General features: G+C 42.0%; 1 protein-coding gene across 1 annotated transcript in view; it reads left to right on the top strand.

The window, feature by feature from the left end:
* The first annotated feature begins 1783 nt into the window (after positions 1-1783).
* The window catches only part of dlgap5 (discs, large (Drosophila) homolog-associated protein 5), a 48471-nt gene continuing 35192 nt past the window's right edge, over positions 1784-15062 (top strand). Inside the window, exons 1-7 of the mRNA XM_028815130.2 lie at positions 1784-1850; positions 3609-3849; positions 4053-4258; positions 4595-4669; positions 4757-4850; positions 12338-12439; positions 14958-15022. Of these exons, the coding sequence (XP_028670963.1) occupies positions 3633-3849; positions 4053-4258; positions 4595-4669; positions 4757-4850; positions 12338-12439; positions 14958-15022 (759 nt within the window). The 5' untranslated portion in view covers positions 1784-1850; positions 3609-3632. The remainder of the gene's footprint in view (positions 1851-3608; positions 3850-4052; positions 4259-4594; positions 4670-4756; positions 4851-12337; positions 12440-14957; positions 15023-15062) is intronic.

Raw genomic sequence — 15062 nt, 5'->3', positions numbered from 1 at the left:
GGAATTTGAGTTTAGATTACTTACAAGTCTAAGCTAAAATATGTACTAATATAATTCTTTCACGTCAACACATTAAATAATGTTTTCAAATTAAAATGTTTAATAAAATCATTGAAGTTGAATTTTTAACCTAATAGAATGCACTTGATTAAGTGGTGGTTAGAGGTCCCTTGAATTGCTTTTTACAGTGGGACTGGGATTGGGACAGCCAAGTCAGAAGTTTTCATTCTTTTAAATCATTCTGGCTTATATTTATTTATTTATGGAGCTTCTGTTAAAAAAGCCATATTTCTCCTGGGGATAAATAAAGTTCTATATATGCACTACTACTACAAGCAGGTGACATCAACGTTTCACGGTTCGAATTGCAATGTTCTGCCTATTGCAGTAATCAATTTACCTTTAGAAGGGATGCGCATTGTGATCGCACCGTTAGCCATAAGCAAACTCTGTAAATTGTGATGTGTGGGTCGCACACTTGCACGAGGGATAAAGGAGGTGAGTCCAGGTTTCCTAGAAAATCAGCTTTGTTGTTGTGCAGACAGGAACAATCTTTAACATTTAACCAAACGGAAGCTGTCACATCAGCACTCGAACAGACAGCAAGCAAGCCGTGACGGTGACACTCGTCCTGCATTCGCTCCTTTCATCACATTAAATGAACAGATAGCCTCCTGTGTCCAGTAGGTTCATTCTGGAGGAGAGTCTAGAAAGTGCGCACACTGCCGGTTTAAAATGTTCCCCGTATCAATCATCGGGCGACAGGCACGGTACGCGGTGAGCCTGCGAACTTGCAGTTGTACCGGCAGCGGAGAGGCAGTTCCTGCCTGCGTTAATGGTGTTTCAGGGCACAGCGCAGTTAGGGGGTGCCGGGGTCTCACAAAACGTTTAACATTTAGAAATCCTCAACTTTTGCTGATATTAGCCTCTTGGTGCAATATGAGTGTGCGCCTGCGCCCTTATTTGCAATTTATTTAACCTCTATAATAAGGTCAGACGGGGCAGAGTTCAAATTGAATCCAACTTTACAACGATTCTAAGCAAAGTGAAAGGTATGAATATGAAAATTAATCTTTTAAAATACTGACTTATCTGTGATCTGAATCGTGCAACATGACACTTTCCATGGAATTCATACTATGCAGACCAGACTGACTCACTTTGGAATGTTTTGCCGTCAAGGTTAACATCACTTTATGAAAATTAGCGCAATTTGAATAAAGGGAGGGGGGCTTTGCTTGCAAAAATGAATGCAGAATTGCAAATTACCGTACCTTATTTTTGATGTTAAATGCACGTAGTATTTACATAAATAAAAACACACTGCACGCTTTCATACGCAGAAGAGCTTCACGAAGAGCCTAAATGAGAAAATGACCGCGTGGACACCTAAAGAAAACCCACAACTCTGAACTATAGCGCGCAGATTTCAAAATCAGATAAAGAAGAAGAAATTAACTTGATCCATCCAAATAGATCAAAAATACGGATCAAAACATTACTTCATGAGGAACCCTTAACTACATGATACAGTATATATAATCTCGTATGGCGTTAATTTACTATGTCAAAGATATGGCATGATACATTAAATATAATGCCGCTTCTCTTTAAAGTCACAGTTTTTTTTGCTGCAACTATAGTGGGTGGAGACCATCCAAATCCGATTGCTCCCCGTTCATTTCTGGTCTTCTGCGCAGACGTGAGGCAGACAGCCAATGAGTGAGCGCGTTCGCTCAAAATATTTCCCTTTAGCCAATCAGATTACAGTAAAACTCAGCGAGCCAACCAGATCTTAAGTGTACAAGTTTGAATAACAGCAGGTAGTTTGATCAAGAGCCGGAAAGGAGGTAAGATTAAAATATTAACGTTTCGTTACTTAAAAAAACAAGAGTCGTAAGTTATACAAGCTTATAACGTTGCAAGAATGAGTTTTCTTGGTGTGTTGTGCAACGTTGTAGTTCGATTCCTGACACCCGAGGAAAAACAGTTTATCGAAACGGGGTGTTACATGCGCTGCTGATCGTGTAAAGCGAGGGGAACCGAAGGAAAGCGAACCGGTCTTGTTTGCTCAGCTCGGCGGCTAGTCGATCCCAGCCGGCCCCGTCTAAGTCATCGGCTCTTCGTCCATTTCCAAAGTGATGTCATCTTTACGCTTTAACTAGAAGTTAATTCGCGGCGTTTCTTCTGGCCGTTACGTTGAGTTTTCTTCTTCTTCCGGCCACTCTATTAAAACTTAAAAATGAACTAACCGCGTGCTTTTTTATGCCTTCAGTTTTCGATTAATTGAATTGGTTGGGAGCAACTAGGTGCTCGCGATCAAAGTAGAGCGAAACTAAAAGGTAACATAATAAGCCTCCATATGAGAACAGTACTAAAATGATGACCGATTGCATTGATGTATACTTTGTATTCAAAGCACTTGCGCGGCGATTCAGAAATTCAGGACAAAAATACGAAAGTAGCCGACTTCAACCTTGTAATACATTCGATTGTTTGCCGTTTACAGCTGAGGCATTTGGAAGTCAAGTGACTTGAATAAGTCGGATGTGGGGATTGATCGGCTGATTTTGTGGTTTACTGTCCAGCTAGCTGTTCATCCACTACTTGTCTAAACAATGAAACAAGACATACATGGGCAAAATGTATCCAATATTCAAATTTAGCACTGTAACCGACAGTCTCCATTATAACGTCGCATGTCGCGGAGTTCGTTTACATGCGCGCACACAACTGGGATAAGGCGAGTAACCCGGTGAAGGCAGAAACTTGGTTTCGTTAAATCCCTGCGCTTAAAAATAAATAAATGAACACCAACAGCGGCTGCTGTGACTACGAAAATGAGCATGGGGTTTAAGTCCTCGAGATTGTCCAGTAGAGCTTAGTGTAGCCAAGGTCCGGCATTTAATTAGAAATGCTCATGTCTTTAAGAACCGAGAGTCACAATCCTTGATGAAAATAAACATGTCTTAAAAGTGCAATTTCCACAGTGGCTTTTCAGAGTATAAAGATAGAATAAAATACAGGTAATGTTATGATTATCTCAAAAAGAAAATTTTGTGCTCAAAAATACACAAAGTAAATAAATAAAATCAATATAGTTGTGTGAAAATAATTTTTATGAGTCAAAATTACATACATTTCATACAAAATCAAACATAAATAAAAACGGTAAAAGAAAAACGAGACAAGCACCAGTTCATCATAAGTGCTATATAAATGTAATGAATTATTATTATTATCATCATAAAACAAATTCAAATTATTATTCAGGGTCAGTGGATTTGCTTTGTTCCTCACTGAATGGTCTCCACAGCACGTCCACCTGCAGGCCGCTCCTAAATCATTTTATACCGGTGTGTAAATTTGTCTCCTAAAGAGACCGAGCCCAGTTTGTTCACATATATTAGCTTGTGCTTCACATACGCCAAAGGTAAAGAACAGTGGAATCACACACAAAGAGAAACAATCTGAGGCAAATGTCTTCTCCTTGTTGAAACAACCCATCTCAGTATTTCAGAAATTGCTACGTTTATGTTAATGTGCTGAATGCAAAGTTCTAATGTAGGACAGGTAAATATCATGTTCTCCCATCTCATTGTGTGCAGGAGAATACCGAGAAGATAACAAAGATGGAGACGACCTCCCGATTTGCCTCTCGAATTCGTAAGGATATGAGTGTGGAGATGATCAGGGTGAAGATGGCACGCAGGCGCTCGCAAAGTCAAAAGGAAAACCGGGACCGTCTGTTAAGTGCCAAAAGAGGTTTAAGTGTTCTGGACCCCAATATTTCTACAGTGATAGAAGTTGAAAATTCAGCATTTGAAGAAAACTGTCTTGGTCAAAAAAGTGAGTCCATTGAGTAACAGTTTGTTTTGTCACATCTCTGTACGCAAAAGCCCCTATCTCATCCTGTCCAAACTGTAACGCTATCTCCTACAGCCCTTCCTTAAGGCCGTTTTGCTCTGTAATTATGCTTAGTGTAAACACACTGACATTAGAGACCTGCCTTGTTTGAGCCCAGGCACTTTACAAATTTTTTGCCTTTGCAGAAGAGACAGTGAGCTGTGAGAACAATGCCGCCGTAGAGCGCCAGAAGATGTTACAGCGCTACAAAGAAGCCAAACTCGTTAACAAAATGAAGGAGCAAAGAGAGAAAGCCAAAAAGGGGGTCTTCAAGGTTGGAATCTTCAAACCAGAACCGCAGATTTTTTTGCCACTGCCATCTCTTCCACAAGGATACACCGTGCAGCCCAAGGTGGGGATGTTGGTGCTGCATAATCGATAGATTTGGGGTCCCTGATCCTAAAAAGAGTGGGCAGAAACCTTATCTGTAAACACTTACACCTCCAGTTAGCTTGGACATTATGTAAGATGATGCATGAGCTTATTTTGATTTTAAGAATTTTACATGCCACATAAATGTTGAAGTATCTGAGTAAAATGTTAATTAGCCCCCCATGGGAGTTTCTTCTTGGGGTGAATCTATATATTTTTTTATAATTGCGTTGTTTTGCACTGCTGGTCGGATATTTTGAGCACATTTTATATTCTAATTCATGAGTTGTGTGTCTTTTTGGCTTTCATCTTGCAGGCCCAATCTCGTCCTCCTGCCATCAGCCAGACGAGAATCACACGTTCGATGGTTAAGAAGCCACCCGATTCAAAGGTTTTTGTTTTGACCAGCTTCTTATTTTTGTTCTTTCATGTGTGTAAAAAGTGATGACATTTGATTATTTTTCCCTGTGTTTAACAGGACGCTAAGCGTTTTCCAGAAAGTGCAGTTAAGAAGACAGAAACAGTAGTTAATAAGAAACAACCGACTGTCCCGCCACCTGCTTCACGCAAAGGTAAGATCTGCAGACTTCAGAATTGTTTCTGTGAGGTACGGCAGCGTGTGAATATTGAATTGTTTTAGGATTGACCCAAAGCTCCCATAGCTGGTAGTTTCAGAGTCCCCAACTCATGTCGAAGACCACAAAACAATACTAAATATCATGTGAACCTGTTAGGCCTTTCATAGCAGCTGTCTTGCTACCAGCATTAAGATTAGCCAATGGAGTTCGATACTTTCACTTACCCATCCATCCTACCACTTTTTGTTAGAAAGTGAAAATACAATTGGTTACATTTCTATTATAAATGTTGCAAGTCACCTTGAATAAAGGCATTCGCCAAATAAGTACAGTAATCCCTCCTCCATCGCGGGGGTTGCGTTCCAGAGCCACCCGCGAAATAAGAAAATCCGCGAAGTAGAAACCATATGTTTATATGGTTATTTTTATATTGTCATGCTTGGGTCACAGATTTGCGCAGAAACACAGGAGGTTGTAGAGAGACAGGAACGTTATTCAAACACTGCAAACAAACATTTGTCTCTTTTTCAAAAGTTTAAACTGTGCTCCATGACAAGACAGAGATGACAGTTCTGTCTCACAATTAAAAGAATGCAAACATATCTTCCTCTTCAAAGGAGTGCGAGTCAGGAGCAGAGAATGTCACAGAGATAGAGAAAAGCAAACAAATCAATAGGGCTGTTTGGCTTTTAAGTATGCGAAGCACCGCGGCACAAAGCTGTTGAAGGCAGCAGCTCACACCCCCTCCGTCAGGAGCAGAGAGAGAGAGAGAGACCGAGAAAAACAAACAAATCAATACGTGCCCTTCGAGCTTTTAAGTATGCGAAGCACCGTGCAGCATGTCGCTTCACGAAGCAGCTGCACACAGAAGGTAGCAACGTGAAGATAATCTTTCAGCATTTTTAGACGAGCGTCTGTATCGTCTAGGTGTGCGAACAGCCCCCCTGCTCACACCCCCTACGTCAGGATCAGAGAAAGTCGGCGCAAGAGAGAGAGATAAAAGTAAGTTGGGTAGCTTCTCGGCCATCTGCCAATAGCGTCCCTTGTATGAAATCAACTGGGCAAACCAACTGAGGAAGCATGTACCAGAAATTAAAAGACCCATTGTCCGCAGAAATCCGCGAACCAGAAAAAAATCCGCGATATATATTTAAATATGCTTACATATAAAATCCGCGATGGAGTGAAGCCGCGAAAGGCGAAGCGCGATATAGCGAGGGATTACTGTAAACGTTAATGTCTCCCTATTATAAAAAAAAAAAAAAAATCTTGGAAGGAGACGAGATCTGACTTTCTCGGAGGGACGCCTTGACGTCCAGCGAGACTTTCTCGGAGGGACGCTTTGACGTCCGGCGAGACTTTCTCGGAGGGACGCTTTGACGTCCGGCGAGACTTTCTCGGAGGGACGCTTTGACGTCCGGCGAGACTTTCTCGGAGGGACGCTTTGACGTCCGGCGAGACTTTCTCGGAGGGACGCTTTGACGTCCGGCGAGACTTTCTCGGAGGGACGCTTTGACGTCCGGCGAGACTTTCTCGGAGGGACGCTTTGACGTCCGGCGAGACTTTGTGCCAAGAGATTTAACCACGCCCGGGGCCGGAAAATTAAAGACGAAGTGTAGATGACAAAGTAGAATGTCGTAAAGAATTCAAAAACATTGGCACGGTACACATGCAGAGTAGGCTAGAGATAATGAAGTACGAAAATTCGAAAGTCTCAAAAAAAGGATAGTAAAGATTGCATTAGCACAAACAAACAGAAATTATTACTCGGAGAAATAACGGAACAGCAAAAAGAGATCGAATATATTGTTCGGATTTAAACTTTAAGTCGGAGACTTGTAGATCGTATAATTCGTGTTTCCATCAGGTGGAAAAAAATGTAGTGTATCTTCCCAATTAAAAGGTGTATCCATGAGAATTAAAAGATTTGTTGTTTGGTGAAAGTAAAATCCCGCAAGAGAAAATTTCAATCACGCACACGGTTCAATCATTTCTCATTTGTGTGAATGCTATTGTCGGACACATTTCTCGTAGAGAGAAAGAAACGATATTCCGTCACGGGCAGTTATACGTTGCGATGTCACGATGTAATTACAAACACGGGATCAAAATTCAATGTGATATTGACGCAAAGGTAAAAGTGAAAAGAGATCGAATATATGGATATGGGTGGTATGACAGAAGTATGCCCAGCAGCTGATCAAGCAAAGAGGAGATAAAAATGTGTTTCCCATTGTATCACTGTTTAAGAGGGGGTTTCGGAGGAGCAACCACATCTCCTTGGGGTGTGTTCAGCCCCCCCTCTTCACAGCGTGAGCGGAAGAGACGCAAAATGGCTGATGCGTAGCGCAGATTAGAGGTGGGGGTAATAGGGGTGGCGAGCGAAGCCCCCTAGTTTTTATAACTTGGCTTATCACAACTGAGATGACTTATCCATACTTATCCTAGCAGCTTCTGACACAAAGAACAGATCGTGAAACTGTACACTTTACGAACAATGCTTTTATTGCTTCGCAAAAAGGGTTTACCTAAAATGTACCCTGTTTCAGTTTGTTGCAATTTCCCATATTTTTAAATTAATGTAAGTGATAAGGAAATTTAGATCTAGAGGACCCATTGGTCTGTTTGAGTCCTGTCGGCCTTCTTTGCATACATTGATCTGCAGGCAAGGTGACACCGAGATATTTTAGTCACTGATTAAATCTTGCTTGAAAAGGCAGTAATGCCAAGGACAGGGGTCCTCAATCACAGTCCTGGAGGGCCGCAGTGGCTGCAGGTTTTTCTTCCAACCTAACTGCTTAATAAGAAGCACTTATTGCTCAAGTAACACTTCTGTTTCACTTTAGTTGTCTCGCTCGTTAAGATTTTGAACCCTTATTGCTTATTTTAGTCTTAAACAGCTGTATTCTTGGCTTTTAATTGCTCCTAATTAGCAATAACATGCAAATGACAAAAGAGACCAGCATTTCTCCATTTAGCTGGTTACCATTTACACCCGTGTGTAAGCATGCACTATTGGGTTAAATTAAATACTTGGAAGGAAATTGAAGAGGAAAAAGTGAAGGACTGAGAATTACTCGTCCATTTTAGCTTTCAAATCATTTGGATGATATCCTTAGAATGGGAAAGAAAATCCATGATATAAGAATTACCTGACATAGCAGAGTTAAAGCACCAACAAGCCATGAAATTAAATTATTGCCAAGAATTGCTTTCTAATTAAGCAACCAGGTTAGAACAAAAACCTGCAGCCACTGTGGCCCTCCAGGACTGTGATTGAGGACCCCTGGCCTAGGAGATAAAAGTGCAAGATGATTTAATGCCACTGTGATAAATCCTGAAATGCAACTTAAAGAACTCAAAGGTTAGGTTTAGGTTTAGGATTAGGATTCGAAAATTACATTCCATTGGGTTAAAAAAAATAAATTAAATAAAATTGCGTGGTGTGGTATTGTCACATATTGACTCAAAGAAATCACAGCAATTTAAATGCACATTAAGTTAGAACCTAATAATGAAGCATTGGCATTGTATGGCGCAGATTGCTCTATGAAACTTCTTGGCACATGCGCCTGCTATTTCACAGAAGCATTCCCACTTACTTGACCTGGAAGTGTCTGGCGTTCTAGTAGGACTAGTTGTTGTATTGTCAAGTCTGCGGAGTACAATGAAATCCTTACTGTCCTAATCCTATTTCATTTAACGGAAAATGCAGATTGGCCCACCTGATGCACGCTGTACATTTCTTTCAATTGTAAAATATTTAATACAGCTGAAACTTCTTTCTTTAATCATCGACTAGGGAATTATAGGCATGCGTTTTCACTTTTGTCATTTTTAAAAGTTTTTTTTTTTGTTTTGTTTTTGCTGCTCGGCCAATAAGCAATTAGTCGGACTAATCTAGATTGTACCCTGTTGATCCCCCACTAATATGAGAAGTTCACTTGATTCAGAAGCAACATTCAGTTTAGTCATTGTGCTAAACCGTAAAACAAGGTGCAAGTTATTATATAGATGCAAAACTTGTATGCACACGCAGTATACATGCTTGGGGCTGACCGATTGATTATTCCTATGACCATAAGAAGCTCTTGCTACACTAATTTTGCTCATGTCGGTATGTTTGGTTAAATCTCTCTCTCCTGCTCTGTGGTGTTATATCTTTAAAATTATTACCACCTCACCAGGCCCAGGCGTAGTATCTAGTCAGGTGCTTCCAGTCTGTGTAGCCCTTGCTCTTCATTCAAGTCAAAAGCAGCATGCCAAACATGAGCCACTTGTGCAAACCCCAGTCAGGTTAAGGATGAATCGGATGCAAATGAAGATGAGATGCTATCTGAATAAGATATCCGAACTCTAACGTAAACTCTTGTTTTACAAAAAAAAAAATAATAATAATAAAATTATGGCAACTAGACGTAACATGAGCAGCCTATTTCCTCACTTGAAAATGTATCCATATTGTGGAATACTCGCTGTGTAAGCCCGTGCTGTAAAAAAACCCGGAGTCCTAGAAACTGTTGAAATCGACAGAAAGAAAATTTGAAATGTAGAGATGTCCGGTAATTGAAAGGAACTACTCTGGGCGTTTCTTCTCCTAGGAGGTTTCATTTTGCCAATGTGCTCGCATTGCTTGCGCATTAGCGGTGGGAGGAAAAGTAAAAAGGGACGTACCCGCATTGCCAATGTTAAGCAACTTTGTCTTTCTTCTGAGGTCTTGCTTTGCTAACGTGTTCACCTCGCTTGTGTTATTAGCGGCTAAGCGAGTTTTCTGTTTCCTCGGAGGCGGGACCCCTTACCCCGACTCCACCTCTCACTGCCGGGCCGAACAGACACGCCCACTTCCACATGTAGACGTTTGTATATAAGACAAAGAACATATGCCAGAAAGAAGAGGCAGAAACTCCCAAGCATTCTCATGGCTTTAGTGATCCAACAAGTAAGCCCGCGATTCGCTAACGAATTGGAAATCCAAGAATGGCAATCAGTTTGTGTTCCGTCCGATATCTGGATGGATGACATATCATGGAGGGTGGGTGCGTCTGGGGAAATGTCATTTAATTCAATAAGCATATCTGTACTAAAGCGGTCTCGTTTTGTGGAGACGTGATTCTGTTGCCTTTGCTGACACCGACTGCTGGCAGAGTGGAGCACAGCAAGTTTAGTTTACAGGTTGTGGTGTTCGTGTGCCAGCCACTGAGTCGGGGAAGCCGCTGGGTTTGAGTCTGTGACCGTTGTGTGATCTATATTACTGGCACAGTGGATTAGAGCAAGTGTAGTGAACAGGTTGTGTTGTTTGGGCGCCACCTACTGACTCTGGGAAGCCGCTGCATTTGACTCTGGGGCGTGCGCCACAGCGCAATATGCGCCTTGGTGGGATTTTAGACGAATGTACGACGGCATCCAGTCATATACTCAGTTTACAGGTTGTGTTGTTTGGGCGCCACCTACTGACTCTGGGAAGCCGCTGCTTTTGACTCTGGGGCAGGCGCCACAGCGCAATACGTTGTGTTATTTGGGCGCCACCTACTGACTCTGGGAAGCCGCTGCGTTTGACTCTGGGGCGGGCGCCGCCGCGTTTTGGGAAGCCGCTGCGTTTGACTCTGGGGCGGGCGCCAAGGCCGCAGTGCTCATGCGCCTCGGTGCGTCCGCCGTGCATATATTAACTGTGGTTTAGTAATATAGATAAGCAGCAGTCTTTAAAGTTCTTTTCCACCCAAAAATGCTAACCCACACATTCACATACCTATAGAGTTGCCAGTTAACCTAAAGCATACGTATTTGAGATATGGGAGGTACAACAAGTGTTACTTTTGCGAAAAACCCATTCAGACACGTTGGCACAAATGGACTCCACAGGTTGATCAGGCCGGGATTAAGAATAATTCTTTACATTTATATGGTGGTTTTCATAGTGAGTGGGGAGCCACTCCACCCATCACTGTTGTGCTTCATCTACCCAGATGATGTGATGGCAGCGCTCACCACACTTTAGCTATTAGGCTAGTGAAAGGCAACCTTTTTCGAGTTGCGGCGCACTAAGTTCAAAAATTTTCTTTTGCGGCGCACCTGAGGGACTGCCCATAAATAGTCGTGACGACGCAATCTATGGACAATCGCCAATAAAAAGTTAATTTTACAAGTTTGAAAGACATTTTATTAATAAAGGAATCAAAGGATAAATCTTAAATTTAATTAATGTGAACATTGAGATTGTTTTTCAGCACATTTAAGATTGATGCGAGGATCAATTTTCGAAAGACAAGCATGCATTTCCTTGTCGATCATTTGAAGTCTCTCGCGTTTCTTAGACTTCATTTCCGTAAGTGTTGAAAAACCTTGCTCACAGAGAAGAGCTTCCATATGGTAAACTGGAAAAGGTCACCGAGTTTACAAAGTTTACTGTGTTGTTCGGCGGTGTCAGAGCGAAAGTAAGGTTAATTTTTCCATAGTAATACTCCGACGATTAAGTGGTGAGAGCTGCAGCTACAGAGATACTCTCTCGTCGGCAAGAGCCGAAATGTAGCGTTCATATTTTCTCGTTCTATATTTGCTCCACCTTCTTCTATCCGTACAGTGAGCGAGATCTTCTAACAACGAGACTTTTTAAGTCTCACGAGATGTGTTTTTGACACCACTGGTGTTGATATTATGATGAATGGTGAACAGCGAAAATTTTAACTTGCATTCAAAATAAATACATTCGTTTATTCAATGATCTGATTAACCGTTGTCTGTTTTTCCAACATAAAATATTTTTTTTAAACATTATCTTTTTAATCCACCAAAAGTTCAAAAACACTAGCGATTTTAAATATTTTACAAAAGTTTTCGCGGCGCCCCTAGAAAATTCCACGGCGCTGCCCGACAGTGTATTAGGCAGTGAGGGAGACACACAATTAGATATTGGGGATGATTAATGGGCCAGAATGACTAGGCAATTTAGCCTGGACTTCAGGATACACCCTGCTCTTTATGGAGGATTCCCAGAGATCTTTTATGACCAGAGAGTCAAGTTTTCAGTTTTTATATCTCATCTGAGAGACTGCACCATTTTTACACCACATCGTGCCCATCACTGCACTGGGGTATTAGGATACACATTCACACCACGGGATAAGCGCCCCTGCTGACCTCGCCAACATCTCTTCCAGCAGCAATCCAAGCTTTTTCCAAAGGGTCCCCCCATCCAAGTACTGGAACCTGCTTAGCTTCAGGTGGTTGACCTCTTCTGAAGTGCATGGGCTATGACTGCTGACAGGATTCAGGCTTCAGAAGTTGTCGGGCCACAGCAGGAAGAAATTCTCAAGTAATTTATTAGCAGAAAAAATGTATTATAATATTCAATTAATATTTTGCATGTGTGTTGAGTGCACCTTTATCAATTTATTTAAGAATACAATCGATGAAATCCTTGGGCTTTTACAGACCCCAGCCTAAGGTGTAATTAGGTATTCACATCTTTTTGTTTTTCTTTGTAGCTGTGCAGCCTCCCGTCCAGACTAAAGCCCCCACTACCAGAGCAGTCAAGACTTCATCGACCCTGCTAAGCGACAGTAGGACCACTCGGCAGCCTGTGACCGGTAAGGGACTCAAATCTGCACATTAACAGCACTTTAATCTTATTTGTGGAAGTTGCTGATTTTGTATACTTTGAAAAATAAAAGACATTCCAGTGTTTTTTTGTTGGTCTTGCCAGATCCGTTTCAGATTTTATGATTAAATGCTTATGTTTATATATATATAATATAACATTTTAGTAGCACATTGTGTCGTCATATCCAAGGACAACATGAAGTCCTTTTAGCGTTTACATTTAGTAGGTCACCTGTCTTGCAAAATTTCTGCTTACAGACCAGGAACAGTCTGTACCTTCTCTATGTGTAAATTAAATTTCATTTCCTAGGGTTCACCCAGTTCTGAAGAGTAATATGCAGACTGCCTGATACTTGGTACCACCACTTATGCCACTGTAGTGTCATATGCTCCTTCAGTGATCCTACAAATATGTGGAAACGGCCTAAGAAAGTTTCACACGCAAACCATAATTTCATCCCTACCTACCTACCTACCTGAGTGTTGCACTTTAGCAATTCTTGTTATTTTCCTTGCTGTCCAGATCCTTGTACTGTTCTTTGTAATGACAGCAATTTGTGTTGCAATTTAGGTGTATAAAGGACTGGCCGTCCCCTGTGGTTCTGCCCGCGTAGTACTGAAACGGGAAAAACTTTAAAAATCCATAAAAAAAAAAAAAAAGTAATTCTGGCCAATCGGAAGGCAGATACGCTCAGACGTTGGCTCCGTATCTGATCATGTTCAGCTCTGATGGGAGAGCGTTCCCCCACGTGGGGAGAAAAGCACGTGGCTGTGATATCTCTGCCAGTGAGCAGGTACCCTCTAAAACACATGTAGCTGTGACCTCGCTCTCAAAAACGTCAAACGTTACTCTTTAACCACCTCTAGATGATGAGGTCTGCTGAACAAACCGGTATCATTAGCTAGGCAGATGCAAGGTACACTCCAGCACGTGGCGAGAGGGGTAGAGGTACTTGAACAGAGGCTGCCATGTGAGTGAGGAGGGCCCTGCTTGGCTCCCTACTCCTGAGTCCCCGACCTCCCCTCGGCCTGCTGCCTTATCACGTCCACTTGCAACTCGTTTTGCGCCCTGGTTAAAGGACACTGCGGCCGTAGATCTTATATGCTTTTCCTCCTTTTTAAATAAAAAGAATCGTGGACTCATTTATGCTGTAATGGTGTCCTGCAGCGGTGTAGCTGTTTCCTTCCTTCAACATATCCAAAATTTTTACCTTTTCTGCAATCATTTGCATCTTCTGTTGGTGCTTGGGCACGTTAATGCTGAATGAGTGAGATTAGACTTCCTGGTTAACGCAGCACTCCGTCGCTGAGCCAATCAGCAGCACACAGGAACTTAACCGCATGCTCTGATTGGGTAGCTTCTCAGCCATCCGCCAATAGCGTCCCTTGTTTGAATTCAAATGGGCAAATCAACTGAGGAAGCACACGTACTGTAGACCGCAGACATCCGCGAAGCAGTGAAAAATCCGCGATATATATTCACATATGCTTACATTTAAAATCCGCAATGGAGTGAAGCCGCGAAAGACGAAGCGCGATATAGAGATGAGAACAGGGAGAACTTTCCTGAACCTCCCAATTCCAGGATGATGCCAAGTACTCCTATACTTGTAAAATAAAGTGTTGGTTAGACAAACAGTAACGACGTTAACGTGGAGAGTAACCAAAGCACGAAATATGCAGCGGTCAAATGATAAAACACTATAGTCTGTTCTAGGCCTCATTATAGACCATAACACGTGTCTACCTGTTGGGCATGCTGGCAGCCACCTCAATATGGTACCTTTACAAAGCACTCGATGTTGCCTCATTCTCTCCCTCCCTGGGTGTCTCCAGCTCCACTCCTAATTGTGTATTCAACTAGACTCTGGTTTCGGTTATTCTCCCTGCCTGTGACTGGAACATATCTGGAAAGTTCTGGTGCTATTTCCTTGGAGTAATCCTGTGATGGCACCAGTCTCCTTTTCTCCCTTTTAAAGGCTTCTCCACTAGACGACAACCTGTCCTCTAAGAATATTCATTGAGCTCCTCATATGTGGCAGCAAGGGAGCCCACCATATTGCCAAAGTTAACTTTGATGCCCTGCAGTGATGTATTCTGGGCATTCTTTCCCATATCTACTGCACTTTCCCAGCAGTGTTTCTCCTTCTGCAATGACAAAATAGGCACATAGGACATTCTGCACTGGCAGAAGGGTAGTACTGTGTCAAGCCTTCTGCTGTGCTCCTGTTTTCCTGTAGAAACATCACAGTGGGCTTTAGAAGGTCCCAAACAGCGAAATAAACATCGGGAGTAGAAAATCTGTGTCTGTAACCGAGCAATTACAACACGCCTAAACACAGGAAGGAAATGATAAAATCACATCTACATATGTTTTGATGAATTTTACAAATAATGATAAAATATGTCAACAAATGTACATTTTGGGATTTGTTACTGCTTTAAAGAGAAAATGAGCCAAGATTTTGTAAATTTTACACTGATGATGTGTGACTGCCTTTTCAGGAAAAGGTCCTCTGAAGGACACCAAGGGAAGCACTAAAATCGAAACAGTGAAGTCCTCTCAAAAGGTACAGAGATGTAGAACAGTACAATATCTGTTTATATCAT

This window comes from Erpetoichthys calabaricus, chromosome 12 (genome assembly GCF_900747795.2).
Source record: "Erpetoichthys calabaricus chromosome 12, fErpCal1.3, whole genome shotgun sequence".
In the NCBI taxonomy this organism is placed as follows: domain Eukaryota; kingdom Metazoa; phylum Chordata; class Cladistia; order Polypteriformes; family Polypteridae; genus Erpetoichthys; species Erpetoichthys calabaricus.
This window is presented reverse-complemented; position numbering and strand designations above follow the sequence as displayed.